Genomic DNA, 27,767 nt, shown 5'->3' with positions numbered 1-27,767 from the left:
TTATAGTGGTTTTTTTTAGCAACATACGACTTTCATGAAGAGAACAGAAGATGGAAAATTTGGAGTCTTTTTGAGGTTTTTGATCACCACAGATTCCACCATTTCGCCCCCACATTCCACAATGAGACTCGGTGATATAACAGGTGCCAGTTGGTAGTTCTTCATGTTCCGCAACCCCCAAGCCAGAATCTGTAAAATAAAATCCAGTATTAAGCAAAAGACAGAGAGAAAGACAGAGGATCAATATTTTTAGTATGATACTCAGAAAGTAGGAGAAAAAGAAATAAAGTCTTTCCGATAAAAAAAATAAAAAAACACAAAAAACTGGCAAAATGTTTCAAGGTGGTTTTACTATGAATGATAAGGGAAAAAATGAAACCCAAACATGCTTATTTAAAAAAAAAACAAAAACACCCAGACATTTCTCACTATTTTTTTTTTCTTTTCCTTAAACAAACTTGTTAGCTGGAACATGAGACTGCTGCATTTGTTTTCAGTTAGCTTAAAAATAAACAGTACCTCAACAGCAGTGAGTTGAACTACTGGTCGGATTCCTTGAGGTACCATGTAAAGCTTTGGCGCTCTTTGTGATGGAAGAATTGGAAGGTTGGAGCCACTCTGTCAAGACACACACACAGACACATAAGTATTGGTTTCTCTCCTCTTCCTTAAATGACATACTTTGCAAGTATTAAAATAATTCTTCACATTATGACTTTCTATGAAAGAATATATACGATAGGACACACATATACATACACACACCCACAATATAATAAATACATACCTTATCCCTTAAAATAAGTTCTGCAGCAAAAAGAATGTCTCCACTAGCTTTGCCATTATTTATTACAGGATACCAGAGCAGTTTTGGTGTGATGTCATCTTCTGGGATTAACTTGACCATGGGGGAACAAACACTTCTTCCAAGGAATTCATCTTTACCCTGTAATAAAAAATGAAAATCATAGCCATTAATGTTATTGTTAAATAACAGTAATAGAAAAAAAAAAAAAAGAAGGTAAAAAGCTTTCACATACCACTTGGTCACTGTCAAACAGTTCAATAACAACCTTAGGTGGATTTTGGGCCACTGTCTGTGGGTCCCCGTAGATCTCAATTTCATTGAATATGAGAGTTTGGTCCCATGTAGGATTTAGAGTTGAATGAATGATCTCAGTTGTTTTACTTTGATGGAGGAAAGAAACATGAGCATATGGATCTGAAACATTATGCAAAGATTGAAAAACCTCATGAAACCATAAGGCACACAAGCACAATTTTTATCAAGCTGTCATTACCATTTCTATAAGCTGTTGTATATAAGGAAAAAAAACAACAAACCAAAACACCACACATATCATTTATATTTAATAGAGCAAATTCCTCTTACTATTCTATTACTAAATAGCCTCCTTTATACCACTCTTTAATAACATAGTAATAAAAAATGGAAATAATTAAAATAAATAGCTTGAAAATCACAAACTAGACTTGAAAACTACAATACATCATTGCCTATGCTATACTCCTCTTAAATATGATCTGTAGAAGCTTTCTTCGTTATCTCCATTGATACCTAACAGTATGGAACCACAAATAATACAAGAAGTTCATCCTAACTGGTTTGTGCTAAATAAGTTTTCACAGGCTATATTACACAGATAAAACTTTGATTTCAAACATCTTATTCATAACACACTCTTCTTGTGAAAAAGCTGTATGATTAAAGCAGCCCTCTGCTCTGTTTGGCAGGTCTTTAAATCATCAGGAGCTCTGCAGGAGATATCTGATGATGGTCATTATCATTTCCTGTACAAACTGCAATTGCTAAAGACTTGAGGCTGTTTTAAAGGTTATCTTTAGGTCATTTTCAACAGCTTCTAGTACCTGATCAGAACTGTACAAACTTTGGATAACTACAAACTAGTTTCAGAGGAAAATAAAACGTAGGTGTTTTGGTCTATGCGCGACTACATCTGAGGTATCCCTTTTGAATTCCATATACAGAAATTAGAAGTACTTATAATTGTCTCTTAATATTTTAAAATGCCATATATTGATTTAAGACAAAAGACAAAATAGGCAGCTGTTCTAAACAAGCCCAACAACCTCCTCTCAAGAAACTGCACTAAAATAACTATAGCTGCATATCTTCTTTATATTGATAAGGGGTGCAATGCACTTAACTAAAAAAAGGAAAAAAGAATACCAATGAATGACAGTTTTGATAAAAATGTATTCTAAGCTTTCCATTTCATCTTCCTTGACTGACTTTATGTAAAGTGTGAAGTCATTCTTACATATTCCAGTTTCAATTTACTCTGTGACTTGCCAGTGGAATTTTAATTGTAGTTAACAACAATTAAATACTTAATAACCTGAACATTTAATTAGTCTGACTACAAAGATGCTAGCTGGATACAGCACAGGTGGAATATGTAAGAGCTGGAAATAACGGTGCAGAAGTTGTTCTCATAAAAACAAACAAAATCTGTGCCTCTTAGTAAAACTCAGCATAGCTTTCTACAAGTTCATTTCCCAGAAATTAACTACTATAAAATACTGAACACTGTGAGGAAGTTGCTGATATAACAGCCATCCAGCTTTCTTCATCCCCACTTCTATGCAAGCTTTCTGCAAGACAGCTTAGGAACTGCATGTATGCTTTGGTTAAGAGAAGCTAACGCATAGGGAAATGATTGGTCAAAGTGACCTGACCTGACCAATTCCCACTCCCCACTGAGGATTCCTTTGACAGCAGAAAACGCTGCTTATGCAAAGCACTTATTTTTCAGCTGTACTAATGAAATCTGGATCATACATAATGAATGAGACTTCCTTCCTAGCACAGTTTTTTCAGTAACTGGGACCTATACACAGAACTTACAGATTTAAGATTCTCTGTAGGTAATTCAAATTTCTAGTTCATTGTAAATCTACTTTTCTACACCACGAGTAGGGCTTTTCCATACCTGAAAAGCTGTCTTTATCTAGAGCCATGAGATTTCGTGCCTGGTATACATAACAGCGAAGGTGGTAAGTATACACCCCTGTATCAAATGGAGAAAAAAAAAACAAAAAAAACAAAAAAAACACAAACAAAACAGAGATCAAATGCATTGCACAGACATCTTTCCTAAAATGAAGCTACCAATGCTCAAAGCATTTTCTCGAGAAAAGCACAAGCACAATACTAACTTTTCTGTATGCTAGTGCTGTTGCAGTAGCACCTTCAAAAATGTGTTCCAACATAAGAACAACTTAAAGCAGGAATGAAAATTAAAAAAATGCTAATGCTATTTGGGCTTTTTCAGTGCATCATCATCTAAAAATCCTTCTGTTCAATAATTCTTGCTTGAAACACAGTGATAACCTAGCTCTTCCAAACAGAATCAACATCTGGGTATTCCGATACTTACATTATTCACTGTAGAACTTGTAAAGACCTAGGAGAGACCTTTCAACTACATCTATGTAATAATTCCAATTACATCCTCAACTCTTTGGCTAAAATATTTTTTAAAAAAATCCCACAAAATGAATCTGTGCAAACATGATGGAATAGCTGAAAAGTAGGATGTGATGGAGACCTGACCCAGGGCAACATATGGCTGAGTTACTACACATTTCCTTTGAAGATGTCAGCTCTATCATTTCCAGACTTTCCAGCCACTCATATCCACAATGAGTTGAAACCTCTGAACTCTGGCAGGAAAAGGAGCTATTTTCCTCCTATTGTGGTCATTACTTGAAAGAAACAGCAAGATTACTTCCTCAGCTTCTGAGAGATTTGGGCACTTATTCCCAGAAGGGAGATAGAGTTCTTTAAGTTCCAAATAAAGGCAGACTTTCCAGTCAAAGATCTTCAAAAAGGATGCTGGGTCTTTGGAGTGGCATTGAATTGGGCTCTATTATTTTTAACACTGGTGACTCCCACCTTAGCGTTCCCACTTTTGTGAATCCCACTGTGGAAACTCCAAGGCATTTTAATTCAGTTCAGGCTGGCAAAGTTCTGAATACTCCACCAACTCACCTAAATGGTGTTATTACTTATACTGTGTTAGGCATTTGTCTGACCTAGCAGCAAGTTGGTTAAGTGAACCAAACCAGCAGAAAACTAACTGCACATACATAATCTCTGCTGGTTTAGCTCCCTGCATTTTTATGAATGGACCTTAATGCTAAAAATGTGTCTTTTAATAAAGCCTAGAATTCTGCTCTTGCAATAATTAGCTGGGGAATTTTGTCCATTTCACAAATGTCCAAAAGATATCAAACAAAATGAGATATTTTATTCATATTAAATTACTTCATTCCTTTTTCTAAATATTAGAATAGAAGCTGCTATGAACTGTAGACTATAATATTGAAATGATCAACTGTATTTTTTACTTAGTAGGATAAACAGGCTTCAATAAGAATCAGATGAATAATTATTGCAGGAGGTTTGTCAGTTAACATGTAAAACAAAAAGAATTACTATTCTGTTTGATACCGAAGAGAAAAAGACACAATTTGTAAGAAAGGAATTGTTAGGAACCTACTGTCAAAGTAGCAGGAAACAAGTGGTGTATTGGCACCAAACACCGTTGTAGCTGACTCCTTAGTTCTGTCTGAACCCTTCCCTTCATCATCAGTGCTAGTGTCTGCTCCCTAAAATTTTGTGAAGAAAAAACATCATTGAATGCTTACAAATGCAGAAACAATCTGACAAAAGTGTACCATATAAAGAGATGTACAGGTTTCAGTTTCATTGTCAGGACAAGGTATAACTTACTTTCCCTACATAAATGTACAGTAAAAGACGTTTAGTCATACAAAGCTCATGTCATGTTGCCACTGAAGCTGTGCAGAAAACAATCCAGTCATTTAATCTCATTTCCAGAATGTCTTACTGATGGAGATACATTAGCTACTTCAGCTCTTAGTGCAGGACAGCTCTTCTGCACTGCCCTGTTGCAGAGAAGCACTCTATTTAGATTTGTTTTAGCAGCAGTGCAGGAAGAACAGTCAAATGAGAAAGTTTTTAGCTCTGTGGCACCAAACTAATTGGTGAATCATGGACTGATATTCAGTGCAAAATAAATAAATAAATAAACAAACAAATAAAAAAGGAAAACACACAGACACAAAAAGGAAACTCATTAATGCTATACTCTGAATCATTAGCTTAAAAAAAAAAAAAAGTAAAAAAAGTAAAAAAAAAAAAAGTGCCTCCTTACAAGAATGTGCTTTACTGTTATTGGCTCTAATTTGTATCTTGATAAACAGAGCTTATCTATGAAGCTGTGTTAACCTGATAACTTGAGGCATAATTAAGTTTTGATAAACTGTGACCTACAATATTCTGACTTTTCAGATACTGTGCTATATTTTTTTGTCGTGCTTGGTTATTTATACTTGCAAATATTAATCAGGATAGTTACTTCAGTTTCTTTTGCTTCTTGTACTGATGTTAGCACATCTAAATTATGTGCATTAAAATGTTAAGTCATCTTTTCACTTTACTTACAGAAGGCTTATCTAGTAATTTTGCCTTTTGATCTAGACCTCATTATACAGTAATAATTTGAACAATCGACAAAAGTGTTATTTAAGAACATAAGTACTTACTTCAATGGTCCCTTTCAGACTTAACAGTATAAATTGTATTAGTTTCTCAGCTACACATCAATTTAATGATTCAGAGACTATAATTTAATAGATTGACCTCCTTCCTAAGGACTGGCTTTTTGATACTGTGTCCCTTACCAAAGCACCTTCAAGTTTAAAGATAGCTGCAGCCCCATGTGTCTCTGAGGGAGCCATTTTTCGTCTCCATCGTCTCCGACGGAAAGTGTCAGAACTGCGTTGTTTCCAGTGAAATTTCCAACCAATCAAGGAAGCATATTCCCATCCTTCTTGATCTTCATATGATGACATTCCCTAGGAGATGTAAATCTCTGTGATCCACGATATTGTATAAGTGCCATGAAAAAAAAATCTGCAATTGCTTTGTCAGGCACTATTGCAATGTGCAAGAAATATAGTCTGTTACTGCATCTCTTCTGCTCACCCTTCCTGTTGTTACTGCCTGAGTTGAATCCCTCCTACGCTTCCGCACCAGTCTTCGTCGTCGGTGTGTATGATACATTTTCTCTGCAGCAACCCATGACTTTGGTTTAGTGTCTGGAGGAATAGTAATTCCATATTCCCATCCTAAAATAGAATTGAATAGTTGGTATATTTCTAGAAACACGTGGAAGACACAAGTAAGAACAATATGACATTCTGACCAGCAGTGTTATTATCGTCACAGAAAGATTATGAAGCCATCTTCATTTCAGAACTGCCTAATAACTGATTTGTTTAATCGTGCTTTCATTCTGATCAGTTTTGCACAGCACACCTGCACAAATTCAATGCATTCATTTTGCTTTCTCCCCAGCTTTCCTGTAGGCCCCCTTCAGGTACTGGGAAGGCTGCTATAATGTCCCCCCAGAGTCTTCTCCATGCTGAAGATTCGCAGCTCCTTCTGCCTGTTCTTGCAGAGGAGGTGCTCCAGCCCTCTGATCATCTCTGTGGCCCTCCTTTAGACCCAGTCCATCAGCTTGATGTCTTTTTTATATGAGGGACCCCAGAACTGGACACAGTACTCCAGGTGGGGTCACACAAGAGCAGTGATTCTGACTCTATCTGCTGGTCAAGCTTCTCTTGATGTAGCCCAGGATATAGTTGTCCTTCTGGGCTGCAAGTGCACATTGCTCATGATGAGGTTTTTGAGATTTGCTTGGTGACTCTTTCCCTGGCTAAAGGCTCCCACCTAAAATACCAGATAGACCCAACCCTACCTTTGCCACATACTTTAAAGTTGAATTACAGACACTTGATATCTCAACCTAAGCTTCCATCTTCTTTAAAACAACAACTGACACTGCTGATCCACATTTTACAGGCCAAATCCTAATCACTGGACTTCACTAACACTGGATGTAGGAAAAAAATTTTAGAAATGCATTTCAAACAAGGACAGGTTCTGTTTCTAAACACAATGTTCATACAACCAACTTTATAATGAGGAACCTCTTTTGTTAGCAGACTATTGTTCACATGACACCTTATATTTTCTTAATTTTTTAAAGCTCAAAATTTTTTTTAGACTCAAAAAATACTTCCTGCAACTGCAGTCAAGACCAACATACAGTTTCTTGGATTCTATGATTTGTTCTCTGGTAGATACTTATACATACTTTTATTAGATAGCATGCCATACAAACAGTAAATATTACCATTCTCATCCACTGCTCGATTTAAGTCTGACTTCCAAGCATCATCTTCCCACATCCATCCTACAGGACACGTGAACTCACGTGGTGGTGGAGCTTTTTCTCCATTCTTTTATATAGGAAAAACACAGCAGTTCCATGCATTAGTAGATAAAACAAACTGTGTAGTATATCTTGGAACTTTTTCTCTTAAGCTTCCATATTTTTACAGTGAAAAGTACTGATTTATACATCTCACCACATCTGTGAAACTCTCTTCAGCAGCTTTCCATTCTCCTCCAGGATAACGACTCTCATTCTCATATACTTCATCAGTAAACTCAGTATGACCAGCATCAGCTTCAGTCAATAAACTGCAAATCCAAAGCAAACACAGTATTAAGCCAAAATTTCTTAAGTAGGCCACAGAGAATAATACATAGAAGCAATATACATGCTGTAGTTCCGGACTGTCCTTCTCTGTGAAATTCAATTTATAACACAGCTCTCATGTACAATAGCTTTATTTTCTTAGAACATCTTCCTAACACTGCAGCAACTCCTCTAGAAGTAGAAATAAGCGCTACATTACTCATGGGTGACTGGCAGGAGCTGTTTCAACTGCCATTATTATTCAGCTGCTTTGAACACTTCTCTTGGAGAAAGAAAGCACATCATACATTCAAACAGAGAGAAAACAGACCATCTAATGATAGCTGCACGCATTTTTAGCTTTTATACAACTAGCTATGCACTAAAATTTGGCAATGTTGTTAATTTTATCCCCATTCTGCTATTTGCAAACAGAATAATCATTTGATAAGTTTCTAACTTGAAAGCAAAATAAATAAAAGAACATCAAATTTGAGAAAATAGCCTTTGTTAATACCATTTGTTATTGTATCAGACAGCACTAAAATATGTTCTCGAGTGCCATCTGCTGGTCAAGTAGAGCACGAAGACTATTTTCCAATAGAATTGGGTATGAGACATTTTAACTGGAGATTTCTTTCCCATTATTTAAGAAAGCACCTCTGTATTATTGCTTTTCTTCATCTCAGACTATTCACTGAAGTAATGTGGAAATAAATCCACCCATTCATACCTACAAACTCACATGACTTCAAAATGGGTCAAATAGCACATATTTTCCTGCACAGTGATTCTATAAAAACAGTTGTGTGTATTTCTTACCACAAGTACAGAATTGAGTGAACTCTTCATAAATAAAATAAAATAAAATAAAATAAAATAAAATAAAATAAAATAAAATAAAATAAAAATAAAATAAAATAAACACACTATAAAACACACACACACAAACCACACCTTTTTGTTTTGATGCTGGCTTATGTTTTTTTTAATAGCACATTTACCCAGTCCCATTTTAAGTGAGAGAACACAAATGGTTGAACTGGGACAACTTAGGAGTTGACAGCCTCTGACAGAGCTGAACCTGGTGGAGCTGGTGAAGGATAAAGACCTCATGAATTGGTCTTCAAAAAAATAAAAAACAAACAAAAAATAATAACCCAGTGTATGCGAACAACAAAAGGCAACAGTATTTTAAATAGGTTTGACTATTGGCTGGCTACTGCTGTCTTTAAAAAGTCCAGTTGTAAATCTCTTTCTCAGCGAAGACAACAGGGAGGTGATGTTTTCCTCCACACTCAGAAGTTAATTCCTTTATTCCTGCTTGCATAAAATTAAAAGTATCTCACCTTCTTTCAGGATCAATCATCCATTCTCCTTCCCACTCCCAGCCTTTTGGGGGTAGAAAATACTCTCTCTTCAGTTTGATTTTTCCTGTGACGTCAGAAAACTTGTGGCGACCAACAAGTCCCGAGGTACCCCACTTTCCAAAAAGAAGAGCCTGATTTTCATACTGTTTGAGAAGAAAGAATAAGACATTACTATAGGAACAACGAAAATTTCAGAAGGAATAAAAAAAAAAAGAAAAAAAAAAAAGGTTTACTTAATCGCTATTATTGAAGCATTCTGCTACTCACTTTACATGAAATTAAATATCTCTTTCCCATGTTGCCTTACACTACCATCATTCTCTTTCTCCTGTGCTGTCTTGTAAATGTAAACAATGATTCTGCTGCTAAATGACTCTACAGTCAAATTCCCACCAAGTTAAGGTTTGTTAAATAAAATACCTTTACATTATTTGAACAAGAGTTTCTTGAGTTTCTTCCGTTCCCCAGATGCACGATCCTCTCATTCTTTTCCATCTCAAATCTCCTATTTATACTCTCTTATTTTTTAACACGTAAAACTGAAAATAATTAGTCTTTTGGAAGCTAATGGGAAAACAACTCTGATGTCAGCACAGCTTATATATTGTATTTCCCTTTCTGTTAATGGGATTGTCCTAGTATATGATGTTCAGTTCTTATTGAAATAAAACTGTTGGATTGCTGTATGAAGGGCAATAGATATTCCATATCTTCATAAACCTCTACAATAAATAAATAATGGCTTTGAAAAATCCTCTGAATATTTTAAGCTACTTAATATAGCACTACATTTAATATTTTAGGCATAGGTGCAATGATGACACAAGCCTCTGTAAAAATGCCATTTCCTCAACTGTTACAATGGATTACATGCAGAATGACACATGCAAATTCAGCAGAGAAAAGATGCTTACAGCTTATCATTATCATACAGAATCTCTACTACATGCTGAGGGACTACTGGAAGTAGTTTTCTTTCAAATCTTTTTTACTTTCACCATTCACATGTTACAATATATCAGTGAAATCTACTGGTTTTGGCCAGCATTTCCTCTAACAGTTAATTTTTGGCAATTTCTCTGCTCCTACAAAAGAACCATTACTAAGCAAAACTGCTTGTATCCATGCATTATTTGCAAAGAAGTGAAGAATCACTGATAAAAATCTAAAAAAGTGTCTTGAAATCACTGGAATTATCCAGATTTTCACCTGATTAACCAGCTCAGATTCTGTTCTGCTGAAGTTCATCTGGTAGGCACAATGGACTTGATTATTAATTGCCCTTAACGTGGTCTACTTGTTTCAGCACTTTTTTTCAGTGTAATAAATACTCTCCCATTCTGTCAAACATGCAAAACAATTTCAGAAGAGCTCAAATTGCATAGAATTCCTAAGGTTTATTATCCAAGTTTAATGCAAGAAAGTGATGATGGACATACCATTTCTGCAAAAACACTGAATGTTCCCTCTGCAAAGCTATTGAACTTCTTTTCAACTGCACTGAGCCCAAGCCAGATGTTAACTCGCAACTCCACAGGCATTTTGACATCTTTCATCTTGTCCTGCGGGTACTGACACACAAACATAAGGTTATTCTTCATTATGTTATACAGGTGTTTTAGCTTTCAGGACAATCTAAACAATTACACAGTTAAATGAGTAATAATACACGATTCATCTCTTCCTACATGGCATTTCCTCAAAAGGAGCTAATAAAATAGTTCAGGAAGGAGACATTCTTTAAATGGTACCTGCCCTGGGCATGTAAAAACCAAACACATAAAACATTTGTATAATCCCTGCTCCTGTATTACCTTTCTCAAGTTTAATCCAGTAATGGGTTCTTAATTATGACAGTAACTTAAAGTTCACGTGGATGTTAGTGTTCCTTGTCAGGAGAGTCATATACATGTAAGAGAGCATCACAATATAGGAATTTAAAGTTTAAGGATTTTGAGAGAAAAAAAATACCTTTAAGAAGATTGTTTGTGTCTTTCCACAGTATTTACCAGATGATTCAGGGCTTGTGGTGGAATACAGCACTTGGTGCGCAGGAACACGAGCATAAGCCAGTCTTTTCTCCCCTCGGATCATCCATATGATTACATCAGGCATACTGTTTTGTGGCTGTGGATTATTTGCATGGTAAAGAAAGTTAAAGTTGGTAATTAATCGAAGGTTAAATGAATCTGATGCTTAGATAACAGAAACACAAACTGGCCCAATGTTTAGACAACAGCAACATAAAGCTAGTATTGTCAAAGGATTTATCAGTTAAGAATCAATAAGCTTGAATTTATGTTAGAGGAAACTGATTTACTTTACAAGTAATGCAGTATACAGTGGTGAAACAATCATTAAAAATACCGTAAAGATTGTTGGAAAACAATGTTAAAAAGACTTTGTTCCCACATCTGTTGCAATGTTATCTAGAAATGCATTGTATCCCAATCCATTTACAGTGCAGTGACAGATGCCAGTTGCTATAGCTTTGGATTGACACGGTGCACACTGAAATGCTTGCAAAAGACTTAGCAGAAGACAAAGTACATTTAGTTTCATGGTATCTAAAACTACTCTTCTAATAAGAGCAGATATTCCTTGATCAGCAGTGAATATTAGAGCACTTTGGGTTAGATAGCTACTTTCAAACTAATCAAATCATTGATATTTTGTGGTACTAACCTCTTCACTCAGTTGCACTAATTTATCCAACCAATCCTCAATTTCTGTCAAAGAGGCTTTCACATCAGTAGCTTCATTCCTCATCCTCATTGCTGCTTCTCCAATCTGTTTGAGAGACCTTAGGCGCAGCTTTTCTATCTGAGTGTCAAGGACTGTAATATTAGATTTGCCTTCTATGAGGGGAAATGGTTTACTGAAAAATAGAATTATTATCATAGTTAATAACCTGAATTTTGTCCAGCCATACACTAAATGAGCACATGCATACAATGGCAAAAGACTGAGTGCTACTGCTTTCTGTAACTGAAAACTACCAGAATAGTACTACTGCAGATACTTACAGCTGACCATGTAAGCTGGAGAAATGCTGTGCTTACATAAGAAACACCAATATAGAACAGTTTGAGGGATGTGCTATCATGTAATTGATGCTTACGAAATCAAGCAAAATCTATTCCCTAAAATATGCAGATCAGAAAATTATCGTCTTAGAATGTACACTTCAAAGATAAAATATTAGACCAATATTAGGTTCCATTCCTTTACTGGAACCATAAATTCTCAGAAATTCAATATACAAATACAGCTTGTGTCTATGACTATGAGAGCTATCTAACTCTTGGCAACAATACATGGAAAAACCTCTAAAGAAATCCATAACAGAACTTTTGTGACACCAGAGGGCAGGGTAACTACTTAATGGAAGTAAGCAGTATTCTAGTAGTGCAATAAAGCCCAGGAAAGAAGTAGCTTTTCTGAGGTGTTGGTTTGAAGAAAAAGGTAGTTTTTCAAAGATCCACTATTAAATTTCTTCAGTAGAGTTCACTAGAAGTTCTTTAAAGTGATACTTAAAAAGGAAAATTCCAGAGACACTGCAAAGTTTGGAAAGACTGACCCTTCTCTGACCTAGTTTTAATAATAAGGACTTTGACTCTGCAAAATCTTACCACTGACCACTGCACCTATTGCTATAGTTAGTTCTACTAATCTGAAAGTAAATGCTGCCTGTCCAGGGTACGAGCACTTACACCTGGTTCAAATGTACCATATCCAAACTTCCAGAAACTCACCACATTTTAGGTTTAAATGGTGCACTAAAAACTCTCTCAAACTCCTATTCGTTAAAACTCTACCATGGCAAAGAAAATTGTTCTATGAACTGAGCCCAGGGTATTCACCTTTGACAAAGCTTTTGTGTCTCCTGAAAACAAACTTCAGAGGGCTCTGTATCCTATAAACAACAGAAAGCTAACATGGTTGGTATGTCGAGTTGCTACTACTATTTAATAAAACAAGTTTGAATAGCAGTGCAGATGTGTCAGATGATGGATTGTTATCACCAATACAAAGCTTAAAGTTTCTATACTCCCCAGATGGCTCCAAGTGACAATAGTTTGCTATTTGCTTTCCTAATGCATGTCAGTTCTTTCTCTACTTTCTTCTGTAGAATAGTAGGTTTATATTTTGAGGTAAGTTATCTACCATACAATTATTTGCTAATGTAAAATGATTTTCACTGTTTGCTTTTTCCTCTGTTTACTTCTACTTTGGTTCTAGAGCTTGATGAATTAGTTCTTTTATTAATGCACCTTTTCTGTTATTTAGTCTAATAAATAATTATTCTCTCATTTTCCATCTCCCTTCCTCACCCCCTTCTGTTAATGCTTCTTTCTCATACAATTATTTCCTTGCTATTTATAATTTGTTCTCTTTCTAAACATCTTTAAGTGATGACTCCCATTGCATTTTCTGACCACATTGCAGATATGCTGACTAAAGGATCACTCAAAAAACTTATCTTTACAGCCCTTAAGTTCTAAACAGATTAAAAAGCTTTAAGATAAAATGGTAGAAAGACAACAGAGATTCACAATTTCACATTTGCAAAGCAGTTCTTTTGTAGATCCACCCCTCTCTTCCCCCAAGAGATGCTGCTTTATTACCATCATTGACTAAGATAACAGAGAATAATAATCCCAGATGGATGACTTTACTGGCAATATCTGTGATGTTTGAGTACTTTCAGAAACTTCTGGAATTCCAGTTTTCAAGTCAGTTCATACGGGCAATGAGTTTTATAGTCTTTAGAATTTGTTCTCTGACTCAGTAAAGGCAACAAAGAAGATTAAAAGCAAGATTATTAAGGCAGGAGATAAGAAAGGTTCTTTTACCTTATATCATCTGTAAGTTCATCAATCAGCTTCAACCACATCTCAGCTAATCTGTTTTCAGAAATTTTAGCCTGCATTCCAGATTTTAAGTTGGTTAAGTTGGATTGCTGAGGAATTTAAAAGAAAAGGATTTGCACTTAGAAACTCAAATTGCAGTATTATAAGTATTATAGTCAATGTAACTTTCAAGACTTTATTTTGAACTTATTTTAAAGCCTAAACCAAAAAAAAAAAAAGAAAAAAAAAAAAAGACTAAGATATTCAAACTTGATTCCAGTGTAACATGACTTTTTAGATGTTCTTTCACACTGTCTTCATTACTAATTCACATTGCACCTAACTTCAGGGTAAATACAGTTCTACAAAAATCAACACACTCCCAAATGAAGAGGACCCATCCATCCTGTGGGAATTCCCCACAGATTCAAGCAGCATCAGGCCTTGCCGGAATACACATCTATGATTATCAGGGCCGTTTTTCACACTGTTCTACATTTAACGTTGAACAGGAAATAAGGAGAAAAATTACATTTGCATGATTTGCTCAAAATGTCACTTTTGATTATAAATCCAAGAAAAGAGACAGACCAGTAAAAAAGAAAGATCGTGAGTAACTTACCAGTCTTTCAACCATGTTCAGGATTACATTCACAGGGTCTAATCTATGACTTATGTCCTCCCAGAAAGAAGTCAATGTTACCACTGGCTTTGTGTTTGCCCATGGCAGATAGTAATAATAATTACCTGGTGTGAAACATCTATATGTTAGATGTAGAACTCATGGCATACATCATGGATACATACTGTACACTGTACAAGTTGTTCTATTCGCTTCAGTTATGAACTGTCATCTGGGAAGAACATGCAAACTAGCTCAGCTTATCACAGCATTTATATTTTTCAGTGTCTATAGCATCTCTTGGATGGTAAAACTTGACTTCAAATTGTATCATCATTAAGTGGACTTTTTTTTCCATAAATAATCCATTAAGACATTGATTGTTCTAACCAATGTAATAACGTAAAACATTGTGAGAATTAATGCGATTCTCTGAAATAAAATCTTCAAAGAATCATTTTCTCTGATCTTTTAATACACAAAATAACTCCTGCTGTTTGCATTCAATAAACTAAATTTATAACCAAAATATATTTTAGTGTGGAATTGGTTACTTGTTTTCTTTTAGGCTGCCAGACCCTCAGTTAAAAAGTTTTTGTTACCATTGAAAGCAGAATGTTCTGATGGTGTTTTCCCTCCTTAATATATAGCTTTTAGGTAGCTGTAAAACACCGTGACTTCCTTTTCCTACTAGTTTTCCTAATATATAGTCAGTGATCTAACTGAATTTTACAAAATTTTCTCTGAGACCCTCTGTAGGCTTTTCAGTCTACTCTTCAAAGACCACAAAGAACCATTTGTTATTTTCTGTTCATTTTCCACTAAGTTTTAGTGGAGTAAGGGCTGTCATTCCAAAGCTATAAACACCCTGCACCCTCAAAGGACAATTGCACATGATCTTATCCCAATACCAGCAGCACCCTTACCATCAAAAACAGCACGACTGTACTGAGTTGTCGATGCCAAAGGTTTACAGGTGGTATCAAACTTGTTGCCATAGTTACCGATGCTAACTTCAAACTGGATAGGCTCACCGGTGTCTTGCAGCATGGTAGCAGAATGAAACACAGCAGCCAAACAAAACTTCCGCCTGCGCTGGTATTTCTGTAACAAGAACATTTTTAGTTCTGTTTAGCTGTTTCTAAGATATGAACCACAAATCAAAAAAAATCTGTACTATTTGCTCAATGGAAAGAATAATTATTCTACTGTTTTTTGCTTGTTTCTGAGATGTACCAAAAAGACAGATGTGTGTCATAAGTCATTGCATTTGAGAATATAAAATATTATATTATATTATGATATAATATCATAGAAATATCTCATTATCATAATATCATAGATAATATCATAGAAAGGCTTATGTTGGAAGGGACTGTAAAGATTATTGCGCTATACTCCCCTCTGGGGGCAGGGCCTAATTTAGAGATAAGGATGTGTTGCAGGACCATGTTAAAGGCCTTGCACAAATCCAGACTTCAAAGTAGCCTAGTGATTTGGGGCAGAGAAGGACATCCCTTGGGTGCAGGAGCAAGGGCTGCAGACAAGAGCCCTTTGCATTCACAACTAGTCCATGAAAGATAATGCAGAGCTGCCCTCCTTCTCTGCCTTCAGCCTGGGAAAGATGCAAACCTTGGATGTTCCTTCCCTTAACGGGCTGGGAATGGCTCCCAGCCTTGTCTTGAGGAGGCATACACTGTCTCCTGCCATGGTGATGCTCCCAGTTTCTGTTGCCCTGCAGGCTGCTCAGGAATCCCTTGCCCAAACTGCAAGGCTCCCAGGCTGGGAAGAGTTCAGACACCAGGTTAGCAGGAAATAGGAATATCTCCAAGTGCCTGGTAAGGACAGCTGAGAAGCCTGCAGGGCACGGGCTGGATGATTCAGCCCCACAAGTGGAAGTGCAGGGCAGGGTGTAGTATCATCAGGGCCCCCACCCGGATGGACTCTGCTCCAGGCCTTTCATGAAGGGTCCCAGCTCAGCCTCAATAGCAGGGTGGGCATACACAACTGGGTCTGATATTTCTGTAGCTGCACTGTAAATAAGCATATCTTGATTCTAAGATTCAACTCAACACTTTCAATTTTAGTACCTTAGATCACTCTCCAGAAATAAGCAGACAAGGCAAACTCCATTTCCAGGAGTGACAGTAAAACAAGAACTTACCTCAACAACCAGTATGTCATCATTAGGAATCATATCTAACTTTTTATTAACAGGTTTGCTTTCAAGCATTGTAGATAGTTCAACCAGAATTCTTCCTCTATAAGCAACTCCTTCTCCCTATAACAGAATGACATATTTAATTCAATTTTACATTTTTCTCTTGAAGTAACATAAATTTCTTTGCCTGTACATGCTTATGTAATCACTGGCATGTTCCTAAAACTTGCAGAGGCATGTACATATTTGAGCAAATGAAAAAAAACCAGTTGGAATTGTTAATATAGGAGTGAGAAATAAATGCATACTTAGGAAAACAAAGAGGTGAGAAATACAAGTGCACAAAGAGATACAGGTAGTGAAAGTCACTAAAAACCTATGTTGCTCCTTCAAAAATTTCTATCAGAAAAAATAACAAAGGGAGTATAGTATGAAAAAAACAAAATTTAAATTGATTTCATCTAATCGTGTTTAATCCTTTTATTAAAAGCAATCAATAAAGAAACTGACCTTTCCAAAGTTTAATTCATCGTATGGATCTGGGAATCCTGTGTATTCTCTTGGACTTCCGTAGAAATTTAAGTAACAGGGCCCAAATGTCGGTAAAAAGCCAACTTCTGTTTCTCCAGTGTTGACTAATAAGCAAATATTGCCATTATATCTTTGTTAGTTATTATTCAGAGATGGAAAAAATCACCATTACTTTGAAACTCAACAGCACAAATGTTAGATATTAGTTAAGTATTAGTTATTAGTAAATAAAGAACACTTTATTATCTGGGTATACAATATAAATTTAAAGTAACTATATTTGTTATTTGCTGGCTATTTGTTCCTAATCTCCTCTTTCATTGTTCATACTTCCTGTACTACTTCATGCAGCAAAAACAAACAAACAAACAAACAAAAAAACAACACACCCAAACCAACAAAACAAACACAAACAAACAACAACTAAAGCCCACAGAATAACCAGAACTTCTGCCCCACTCCAAATACTAGATTTTCATTAATGTAAATACACTCAGATGTTAACAGAAAAGCTTCTTTCCCACAAGGAAATGAAACACAATATCGGCATTCATTTAAATGCAGAGGTCATCACGGCTTTAGCTGAACAGCCACAAGAAAGATGTACACCATGTCACAAAAATCTAGAATTTAGCAGAATTAATGTTTTAATTGTGGTGTAACTTTTCTGAGATTGCACTTCATGGTAAAGCAAAGACTAATGCAGACTCTAATAATAACTGCTACCAATTGCAATGACAGTAAGCTCCAATTTATACACTAATCTCCTCCCACAACTAGGAAAAATACTGCACTGTTATGAGAGAACAGGAAAGACTTGTTTGGTTTTTTTTTTAATTCCCCCTTGTTTTATCCAAACTGTTGTCTTAGATCAAATGATCCCCATGTAAAAAAGATCAGAGTCCGGTTCTACACCTTGCAGCAAAGACCACTCAGAATGATCTGCAGTACAATGGAATATACATTTATCACAGGAAAATATAGTTGAGATGAAAATAAAAAAGAGGTTATAAATAAATATATATAAATATATTTATATATATTTATATATATTTATTTATATATATATATATAAATATTTATATAATATATATAAATAAAAATATATAAATATAAATAAAAGGTTATGCCTTCTGTGACTTTGCAACATCTTGACATAATTTCCTGTCAATACAAAGTAATTCAAAATCTCAAAATGTAAAATAAAGATTTCCAGTATCTTATGTCTGGATCCTTTGACCCTACACCCTCTTCACTGTTGCTGTTTTTTTCTTTTATACAACATTTAGAAGGCTGATGATCACGTACTATAGAAAGCAATTCTAAAAAGCTATTATGGCCTTCAACTTAGTATTACTAAGTTAATTAAGCAAGAAAAATAGTAAGCAAAGAATTTGGGGGCAGGAATGTGTTCGTTACCTTTCAACTGCACTCCAATTGTATTTATTCTTCATTTCATAAATATTTATGTGGAATCTTTCAAAACAGTCAGAAAGAGCCATCTCTCCAGGTTGTCACAGAATCAGATTTCATTATTCAAACTTTATACACATGGCTAAGGATAAGCAAAGCATGCGCTAATTGTTTTTTGCAGTTATTTACTACCGTGAGGCTAAGCAGCTGCAAACATAGTTTTGACCTTGTAAGTTAAAAACTGCAATCTATTGTTAGAACACGTCATAATTGAAGCAACTGCATTCTGAACTCTAAAACACAGCATGAAGCATCAGCCAACCAGAAACATTTTCAAACCAGTTCCAGTGCCAAAACTGTTTTATACAGTGAGCAATGTTTGATAATCTGTAATTATAAAGGTGACTTCTTTCAGAGAACTTTTAAAATACGTATATACATTTAAGATGATGGGTTTTCTTATGCAATACTTCTCAGTTTGGGCAGTGGAGTAAAATCAATAACAGACCGAGATATAAACCTTCATATGATGAAGACCCAGTTCCCGAAGATGAAAATTCTATATTATAAAAAGAGATGTTGAAGATGTTACAAGACAGGAGACAACAGCAACAAAAAACAAAACAAAACAAACAAAAAAAATTACACACATCAACAAGCAATCTGCTTTAGAAATACAGTCAAAGACCTGAGAAAAAAATACCAACAAGAATTCACATGGGCTAGAATTTCACTTCCTGATTATAATATGAAGGTGTTACTTTTCTTTTATAAATTCCAAAGGAAAAGGAGCTTCTCAGTCATTTAGAAACCAGGAACAGGCTTCAATCCCAGCACTGAGCTCCTGGGAATATAATGAGATTTTACACAGAAATGGTTTATTCCAATATCAGCACTTCAGTAGAGAGAGAATCCAAGTAACATGTTTTCAGTTACCCAGCACCTAAATGACGCACTCCTGGCTCATAAGTGGGCTCTGACTCAGCAGCAGTTCAAGTTACATACTTGTGTGGGTAGTACAAGTGATTGTTCCAGAGCTGAAATTTCCCCAGCAGCCCAGCCCTTCTGTCTTAGGCTCCTCATTGCTTTCCTAACCTTTGCTTTTGGCTCTGGTTGCATGTGGGATATATGAAAGTAAAGTTGTACTTTTGAAAGCAATACTTTTAAGGGGACCAAATACTAAACTTGATGTTATGCGTCCGGCAATACAATTCCATCTGATATTTCAATACTGGCTCAAGGTCATGCAGGGTTGGAGCCACGCATTTTGTTTATAAACTCCTGATATAGTTACTTGCTCCAGGGCAAACTGGGCTGCTTTCTGACAATAAGTACACATCATATAGGTTTTTTAAACACAAGAGAAAAATAAATAAAAATCAGTAATTTAGATTCTAATTGTGGAAATGGTTTTGAATCAGCATCCTACAAGTTAATGAACAACATATTAATAACTGTCAATTTATTGTTTGACCATGAGCTTTAAAACTTCATATGGACATCCAATATACCACACTATGTTCATGAAAAAGACTAAATATTTTTTTTTCAGGCAATATAACACAGAATCATTGTAATCATTGTCATGGAGCTGGCTCAATTGTACGAAAATCTCTTAGGAAAATATGAGATTATAGATACAGTCAACAAAGATCATTTGTAAAACATTCATAGTATTATATTAGAACAGAAAGATAACAGAAACTGCTTATTTAGTGTTCTCCAAAATCTCCACACAAAACTACTACCATACCATTGCAAAGAGTTTTATTACACAAAACTGAATATTGAGTTACTGCTATTTTGATGATGTGGTTTAAACATTAATACCCTGTATGTTTCCCACTGTATGTTTCCTGTAAGGGTTGTATTGAAGTCTCTGGAAATAGATAATATTGTTGCTACAGAACTGAGGAGCTATATGAAATTATGCTTTAAGAGCACTGATCCTTATTGTTCCTCCAATGAGAAGAAAGTATGTTACATACTGCTGAATTAATTACCTTCAACTTCCCCTCCAGAAGAAGCAATTTTTGAGAGGCTTAAATATGTTGTTCCTACTACATCATTTTTGGTAAGGCGATCCCTACAAAAGAAAAAGGAAAGGTTTAATTAAACTTTATATTGGCCATCCTACACAGAAGCAAGTACAGGTGGCTAAAATGCACTCCAAGACTGTGTGTTCATGTTTGTATCATCTGGATTGTTTTATTATTATTAGCAGAAGGTAATGACCAGTAACAAAAATGTTTTTTATCATGAGGAAGTCATGTGAAAAACTGAAAAACTCCTTAAAATATAGTAAAATTTTAGTACCCAACCTAGAAGCTCTGCTGAAAATAATCATTTATATATCTCACAATACAGACAGGAATTTGTAGTAGTCAGGAATCTGCAAACCAGATCCCTGTGAGATTTTCTGCCTTCTCTCTAGAACTATGCTTACTATGACCAAACAGGCATACAGATAGACCAGCAACTCTAGCATGCAAGGATTTGAACCGCCTAAACCTAAACACTAAGGGGTGCTTAATATTCAAATTGCATTCAACAATCCATGAATTAGCAGGGAAGACAATATTGATACGTGCAAGACAAACATTTACAGAAGCAGCCATTCAGGTTTTATTTGAAATGCAATGGCATTCAAACATTTTTAAAAATACTGATGTCCTAGTTAGTGGGAACAAAACTAGGAAAGAAAAAAGACATATACAAGCATTACAAATATTATTCTTCACTATCACCTAAATAACCATAGTGTTCATTGCTCACTGCACAAAACTAACACTATGCTAATCAGGCTTCTTGTAAAGAAACCGTATTATTAAAGATACCTATGCATCTTCTTAAATACTCTTGTAGATTGAGACTCTAACAATATCTGACAGCTAAAAAAACAGACTTCACACAATATTATTTATGTTACCCAATGCTTTAAGTCATAACTCACCAGTCAACAACTGCAATCTTTATTTTCTCACACATTGAGGGAAACTGAAAAACAACGATAATAAAATAACCCATTAATTATTTCATCTCTCTAATCTTAATACTTTGGGTTCCAAAAGAATATCTGCTTTCTAAATAAACAAGAAAAAAAATAAAACAAAACACAAAAAACCTGACCTTGACTTGAAGATAAATAATTTGGTTCCACTCTGGATTAGCATTTTTCTCAATTATGTTTGTGCAAACCTGAAAAAAACATAAAATTAAATAGAGCACAAAGATAAAATGGACAAAAAAAAAAAAAAAAAAAAAAAAAGCACATTCTAGCTATAACTTTGGATCAATCATAATCTACTCAAAGAAATAAGGGGTAGTAGTTAATGATGAATATTGAAGTTCTTATGCTACAATAAACCAGTTGTTTTCAGTTCGTAAACTTAGCCACGTTTAGCTAAACTGACCTGCACAGGCAACCTTAACAACTATTGGAGGGAAAAGAAAATTATGAAATAGCATTTAAACCTGAGGCTGGAATTACCCTAAGGGGAAAAAAAGCTTGTTATTTCCACTAGTTATAATGAAGATGCTTTCAAACTAATATTCATTCCTTACCACTGCAAAGAAACAAAACAAAGGAAGGACCTAATTTCAGTTTACTTTATGCAGATTTCAGAATAGATGAAGAATATACTTTTGGGAGAGCCTATATTATTTGTTGGTAATGACTACCAAAGATCTCCTCTGAGGTCTGCTTACACTGAGGGTGGTAACCTGATTATATAGCGTAGTAAAGGACTGACATTTTTCCTCTTAAAGACTGGATAGCTATGAGTGTAGGCTGTGCAATTGGACTTCAGCTCAAATTTGGTATTATGAGGAACGTATTAATGATAAAACGTACAAATGTTGACCCATCCAGAAAAATCCACACAACCAGTTACAAAAAAAGCAATCAGGAACCAGCAGATAAGCAGTCTGGCACGCATCAGTTCTTAGCCTTTAGTCATACTTTTTTTTTTATTAGTCACCAGCTTTACACGTATTCTACTGTAACTTGCAGACTGTCCTCGTTCTAGTAGGTGAACTTTAGCACCAATACTTTTACATTTCCATAATTTTGGTAAACTTAAAACATATACTGGCATACAAATTCACCTTCAGGACTGCAATTAAAATGCAGTGACTCAGATATTTATTTCATTACCTTTTTTCCAGCAAATGAAACTTCCACAAAGGGATCTACCAGGTTTTTCTTGTCTGCTTCTCCTCCAAATATTTCCTTGACAGTCTGTGCAAAAGCATCATCCACTGGAGAGAATATTCAAAACTGAAATTAAAGTCTGTACATTTTTTTCTTCTTCAATTTTAAACTTGGCATAACATTCCCACTAAAATCAACCAGAGCTCAAACAGCAATGTTTTATGTTAGCTGTGTCTGAGTAGCTAGCATAGGTACTTCTATTGTGTTAATTATTCTAATGTGCAATCAAATAAACCAATAGGCACACAGTAACCATTTACGTACTTTGTGGAATGTCCTCAGCTCTGTAGATTTTGAGAAGGAAAGTGACCCATCGAAGTGTAGTTCCAGCTGGTAGTAGCAGATTGCTCTCCACATCATCACTTTCATTATCTCTTTCCCTTTTTTCAACCTGTTGGGAGATACATTGGTACATAGCAGATAGTATCTAAGAAAGATGGAGATTAACATGCAGGTTTAAGGCAATTAAACTGATGCCTCCAGTCCACTTCAAGTAAAAGACTGTTATCAGTTTCTTTATAAAGAATGAAAATTTTGTTGTATTATCAATAATAATAATAATAAAACCTTATTTTATTTAATTTTCATTTCTATCACAACCGCACTTTTAAAACCATCATCTGCTGATCATTAGTATACTCACACAAAATGCCAACTTTGTGCAATTTTCATACTCATCTTGAGATTAATATTGTGGTAAGACATCATATTACAACTAGCTAATATGTACAGTTCTGATATAGCTTACCAGAACTTACTGTTTTAAAAATAAAAAAGAGTTCAAAAACTTCACCACAAAAAACTACAAATAGCACTGTTATATCAAGAACCAGTTAGACAGCATGAAATCATTCCATTATTCTATAACATGGAACAAGGAAGAGATTCTCTGCGTTTCTAGGGACTGTATTAGCTTTAATTAAAAAGGAGAATGTTAAAATCTCAGGCAGGGGTAATAGCACAACTACAGAAAACATTCAAGGGTGAAAAACGGTCACAGAAGGGAAAAGGGTCTATTTTTTAACTTTACAAGACAGCAGACTGTTAAGGACTGAATTTTTCGTAGTAGTAACTTTCAACAATCATATTCTTTCCTATACATCAAATTAACTAACCTGAAGCTATCAATGGGCCTGATTTTCACCAGGTAAGTACCTGGAGCATTCTGGTACTCAGGTTTCTCTGCAGGCTTGTCTACGTTATTCAATAGCTGAGACATTCATTGTAACTGATACCAATATGCTGTTCAGTCTGATTACCAGTGCTAAGTAGAATTACATATTAGCTCACATGCAACACCAAGATAGCATATTTCTACTTGTTCCAGGACATGAAGTACCTACAAATGGTTGATCAGCATAGACAGGGTTTGACTAAAGGTTGCTTGATTGGGAAGGATAACACTTTAAGAGTCACTTAGTACTGGATGCCCTTGAAACAATTCGTAAGTATTTCCTTACTTTTACATACTGATCACAGAAGGAGTTATACAGAATCAGTGAAGCATGAAGGGGAACATGAATACATATCCATGAATGAGGTGGAGGGAGTAGAAGAAAAGCATGTCAATCAAACTTACTGGTGGCTCATCTCCAGTTCCTAGGACAAACATGCTGACTTTCACGTAGCCTTTAGCTCCTGAACTTGTATCCTCAGGATCACTCAGCAAAAGCCATTTTCTCATGACTGCATGGCCTAAAATTAAACAAGCAAAACCCACCTAATAATAATCATTTCATAAAGGCAAAATTCATAATGGCAAAGCTAACTGTTTAAAAAAATTATCCTGTCTTAGGTCTCGATATCTCCATTCAAATGAGACATCTAGTAATGCTAAAAAATTAAGTGGCATACTAGTACAGCAACACAATGGACAAAAAGTTCAGCAGTGCTTTAAGTACTTTCAAAAAATGTCTTTGACACTAAAACTAATATCTAAATTTTAGGTGCCTGTTCTTCAGGAATTACATACTGTTGTTTTTGTTTTGTTTTAATACTTTAAGCAGCAATCTCAATTTACTTAAGAAATTGTAATGAAAATATTTCAAGTTTCAAACTAGGAAAAATGATATGAAGTAGCTGTTACTTACCAGGTTCATCATAGACATAGCCAATGTCAATCTGCAATAAAGAGCAGAGATGTCAGATCTGAAGAAACAGATCAGAATCAAAATGGCTGGGAAAACTCTGAATTTTTTCTACAAGTTTGTGACAAACAGAATAAAAGTTTACAGAGCATATTCTTGGGATCATATTCTGTATACAGTCTAACAGAGGTAGTTACTTCCTTCTTTCCTTGGATCTCTGTTTTTTCCATTTACCAGAGACAGAAGATGGAGCTAGCTTACTGCTTTCTTGAATTTCTTTATTTTCTCTTAATTTTACATTCATGAAGGAACAAAACAGTTCTGAAAAGCTTATCTCCTGCAGAAAATCTCTTCCTTCAGTTGCAGAAATCAAACTCATTTTTTTAATGAATCATTTAATTTTTCTTTTATAAAAGATGAACAGTATTTCCGCCACTGGGTAAAACCTGGACAAGATTGCACATATACCACCACTGTATTAATTGTATCAGGTTTCAAACATGTTCAGGAAGGTTAAGTATGGTTGCTTATGGCAACTGGGGCCCGTGTTTCTCACAGGTCTGGAAAAAGCCATTTTCTAGAGAGAATTTCTCTCTAGAAAATTCTGCAGGGGTTCCTCCTGAGATTTGTGCAGGAACAGAAAGCATCTGAAGTACAAACTGTCATCTGCGTATTTTTCTTAGTGAATGAACAATCAGAGCAACACATCACTTTCTGAATCATTAGAAATTATAGAGAAACTAAGCAGCAAGGAGCAGAAGCTACCACATTTATAGCATGACCTGCTTTATATAAAGAGTGCTCTTCCACGCATCTCTAGTCTAGAGATAAACTGAATTTTTCCAGTACAAAATAAGCAAATGAAAGACAATCAACACTGATAATAGAAATGTTATAATAGAGCACACCAATAAAATATATAAAAATAATCACACTATTATCATCAGAACCACAGAATTTATTTTAAGAGACTTTTCTGTGATGCCTTTTACTTAAGTTTCTGATCAAATGAACACCTTACTGCACCATTTCAGAGCCTGCATCTTTATGCTGTCATGCCAAATAATCACCCTGTTACTTTCTGAGTAGAACATCTACTTTTTCACTTGGATTACTTGGTACATAAAGCAGGTACAATTTTCTTTTAACAATAATCTACTTAAGAAAAGGAATTGCTAGTACTTAAAGCAAATGGTCTCTAACATAACAAATCAAGACATCACTTGGCCATTCTCTGGCCCCATGCTAAAGCACTATAAATTTAAATGCTTAAATTTAAATGCTTAAATGCTTAAAAACAGAGACTTAAATACTTTCTCTTGTTTCTTTTAATTTGGTCAAGATACTGAAGATGTTTCATACCCACCTTAAATTCACCCATTAGACAGTCTGCTCGAAGGGAGTAAGAATCATATACCTATAAAGACAGACATGAATCAGGAATGCTCCTAATTATGACAGTGAAATGGCCAGAGAATCCCATATGCATCGCTTTTTCTTACCCGAATGCTAATTGTTTCATCAAGCAACTCTAAAGGAGTCATGTGGACATTGTAGAAGAATATCTGTTAAGGTAAAAACAAAAAAATCTGTCTCAAAATGGCAAACACATAATCTTTTGAGAAAATCTTAAAACATGACCTTAGAAGGCTTATGAACCCTAACCTGTTATCATATTTTCAGTCCGCCTCTGTACTGAAAACATTATATAATTATTTACTACAGAATTAAAAACTGAACATAGTAAATAAGTACAAAATAGAAGACAAAGTCAAGACTTGCACTGTAAAAAAATGTAGTAGGTATAGTTGTGTTGGAAGCTTTCAGCATTACCTTTGCTCTGTGCTTCAGGGGGAACATACTCTGCAATTGTAAAGGTTATTTGTTCTCCAGGACATTCAATCCTGCACTAGTCATCTCTGTAATAGCTGTCAAAAAGGTCTTGCATAGTGTTTATGGTGATAATGATTTAAATTTTTTACATTTTTGAATGTAATGCTGCAGTAAAAAAATATGAGTTGGACAGTGTGAAGATAAATATATTCCTTGCTTTACTACCAGCTTACTTGCTACATTTATAGTATATGCTTTAGCAGGTTTAGTATTTGAGCCCAGTCATACTTTAGTTAATACTCTATTCAATGAGAGATAAGGGTACACAAACATGGTCTCTCCTCTACATACTGATGACAAATTGATTAAATTAAGGTGCAAGTGATTTTCTCACTCTTTTTTTTTTTTTTTTTTTTGTCCGGTATGAGTGAAACATCTGTACATTCACTGTTTCAGATACACAGTCACTTCTGTGCCCTTTAAACTGCAGTGAATTCTATTCTGCCATTTCCATGTGTTTCAGGTACAAGTCTCTATCTGGAGAGAAAACTAACAGTGCATTTACAGATTACATATAGTGAGACAGCGGCATTTCCAGATTCCACGTGGCAGTCAGTAAAGTAAAGCAGTGCACTAAAATCTCAGCTACAGACACCCTGGAGATCTATGGTTATTTCCTTTTATTGTGTGTGCGATTTCCTAGCCTGCACACAACTATTCAAAGCCCTTATTATATCACATGGGTAATGGCATCAAAGAATAGGTTCTACATTACTCTAAAAACACCCACTTCATCAAAATAAGGGTTATTTCCTCTTTTGATTCTCGTTCGGTGTGTCTGACCACAAACATGAACTTTGACGACCGGTTTTATGTTATTTCCAGGTAACTGTCGACCTTCAATGACTCTGACACGAATCTGAATAAAGAAATTAAGACAGAAATATTCAAACATTCGTATTAGCTCATTCCTTATCGTGTGTATTATTCTAGTGACAGCAGTTTCCCAATACATCATCAAAAAAGGTAACCAGACCTCAAGTAGCTGGTAGATACCGACAGACT

At 35.2% G+C, this 27,767-nt stretch overlaps 1 protein-coding gene across 14 annotated transcripts in view; it reads right to left on the bottom strand.

Moving 5' to 3' along the window:
* The window catches only part of MYOF (myoferlin), a 62,260-nt gene that overhangs the window by 13,393 nt on the left and 21,100 nt on the right, over positions 1 to 27,767 (bottom strand). For 10 of the 14 annotated variants that reach the window (XR_014948893.1, XR_014948891.1, XR_014948892.1 and 7 more), the window contains exons 7-36: positions 27,493 to 27,621; positions 26,372 to 26,434; positions 26,236 to 26,286; positions 24,873 to 24,903; positions 24,362 to 24,477; positions 23,047 to 23,173; positions 22,726 to 22,829; positions 21,699 to 21,767; positions 21,523 to 21,566; positions 20,573 to 20,655; positions 19,090 to 19,128; positions 17,136 to 17,260; positions 16,629 to 16,745; positions 15,391 to 15,568; positions 14,465 to 14,589; positions 13,846 to 13,952; positions 11,675 to 11,867; positions 10,961 to 11,116; positions 10,429 to 10,560; positions 8,969 to 9,132; positions 7,507 to 7,621; positions 7,272 to 7,377; positions 6,059 to 6,201; positions 5,755 to 5,928; positions 4,548 to 4,656; positions 2,976 to 3,053; positions 1,041 to 1,222; positions 788 to 946; positions 520 to 618; positions 28 to 189 (exon numbers count right to left, since the gene is read on the bottom strand). Coding sequence is in view for 11 of the 14 variants with exons in the window: in XM_015867133.3 (XP_015722619.1) it covers positions 28 to 189; positions 520 to 618; positions 788 to 946; positions 1,041 to 1,222; positions 2,976 to 3,053; positions 4,548 to 4,656; positions 5,755 to 5,928; positions 6,059 to 6,201; positions 7,272 to 7,377; positions 7,507 to 7,621; positions 8,969 to 9,132; positions 10,429 to 10,560; positions 10,961 to 11,116; positions 11,675 to 11,867; positions 13,846 to 13,952; positions 14,465 to 14,589; positions 15,391 to 15,568; positions 16,629 to 16,745; positions 17,136 to 17,260; positions 19,090 to 19,128; positions 20,573 to 20,655; positions 21,523 to 21,566; positions 21,699 to 21,767; positions 22,726 to 22,829; positions 23,047 to 23,173; positions 24,362 to 24,477; positions 24,873 to 24,903; positions 26,236 to 26,286; positions 26,372 to 26,434; positions 27,493 to 27,621 (3,480 nt within the window). In the remaining 3 variants the exon portion in view is untranslated. The remainder of the gene's footprint in view (positions 1 to 27; positions 190 to 519; positions 619 to 787; positions 947 to 1,040; positions 1,223 to 2,975; positions 3,054 to 4,547; positions 4,657 to 5,754; positions 5,929 to 6,058; positions 6,202 to 7,271; positions 7,378 to 7,506; positions 7,622 to 8,968; positions 9,133 to 10,428; positions 10,561 to 10,960; positions 11,117 to 11,674; positions 11,868 to 13,845; positions 13,953 to 14,464; positions 14,590 to 15,390; positions 15,569 to 16,628; positions 16,746 to 17,135; positions 17,261 to 19,089; positions 19,129 to 20,572; positions 20,656 to 21,522; positions 21,567 to 21,698; positions 21,768 to 22,725; positions 22,830 to 23,046; positions 23,174 to 24,361; positions 24,478 to 24,872; positions 24,904 to 26,235; positions 26,287 to 26,371; positions 26,435 to 27,492; positions 27,622 to 27,767) is intronic. The other 4 variants (XM_085555188.1, XM_015867134.3, XM_015867138.2 and 1 more) reach the window with 1 other exon arrangement.

The sequence above is a fragment of the Coturnix japonica genome, chromosome 8 (assembly GCF_054131305.1).
Source record: "Coturnix japonica strain WE chromosome 8, WE-NBRP24, whole genome shotgun sequence".
In the NCBI taxonomy this organism is placed as follows: domain Eukaryota; kingdom Metazoa; phylum Chordata; class Aves; order Galliformes; family Phasianidae; genus Coturnix; species Coturnix japonica.
Note: the sequence above shows the minus strand (reverse complement) of the source record. Positions and strands in the feature narration are given on the sequence as shown.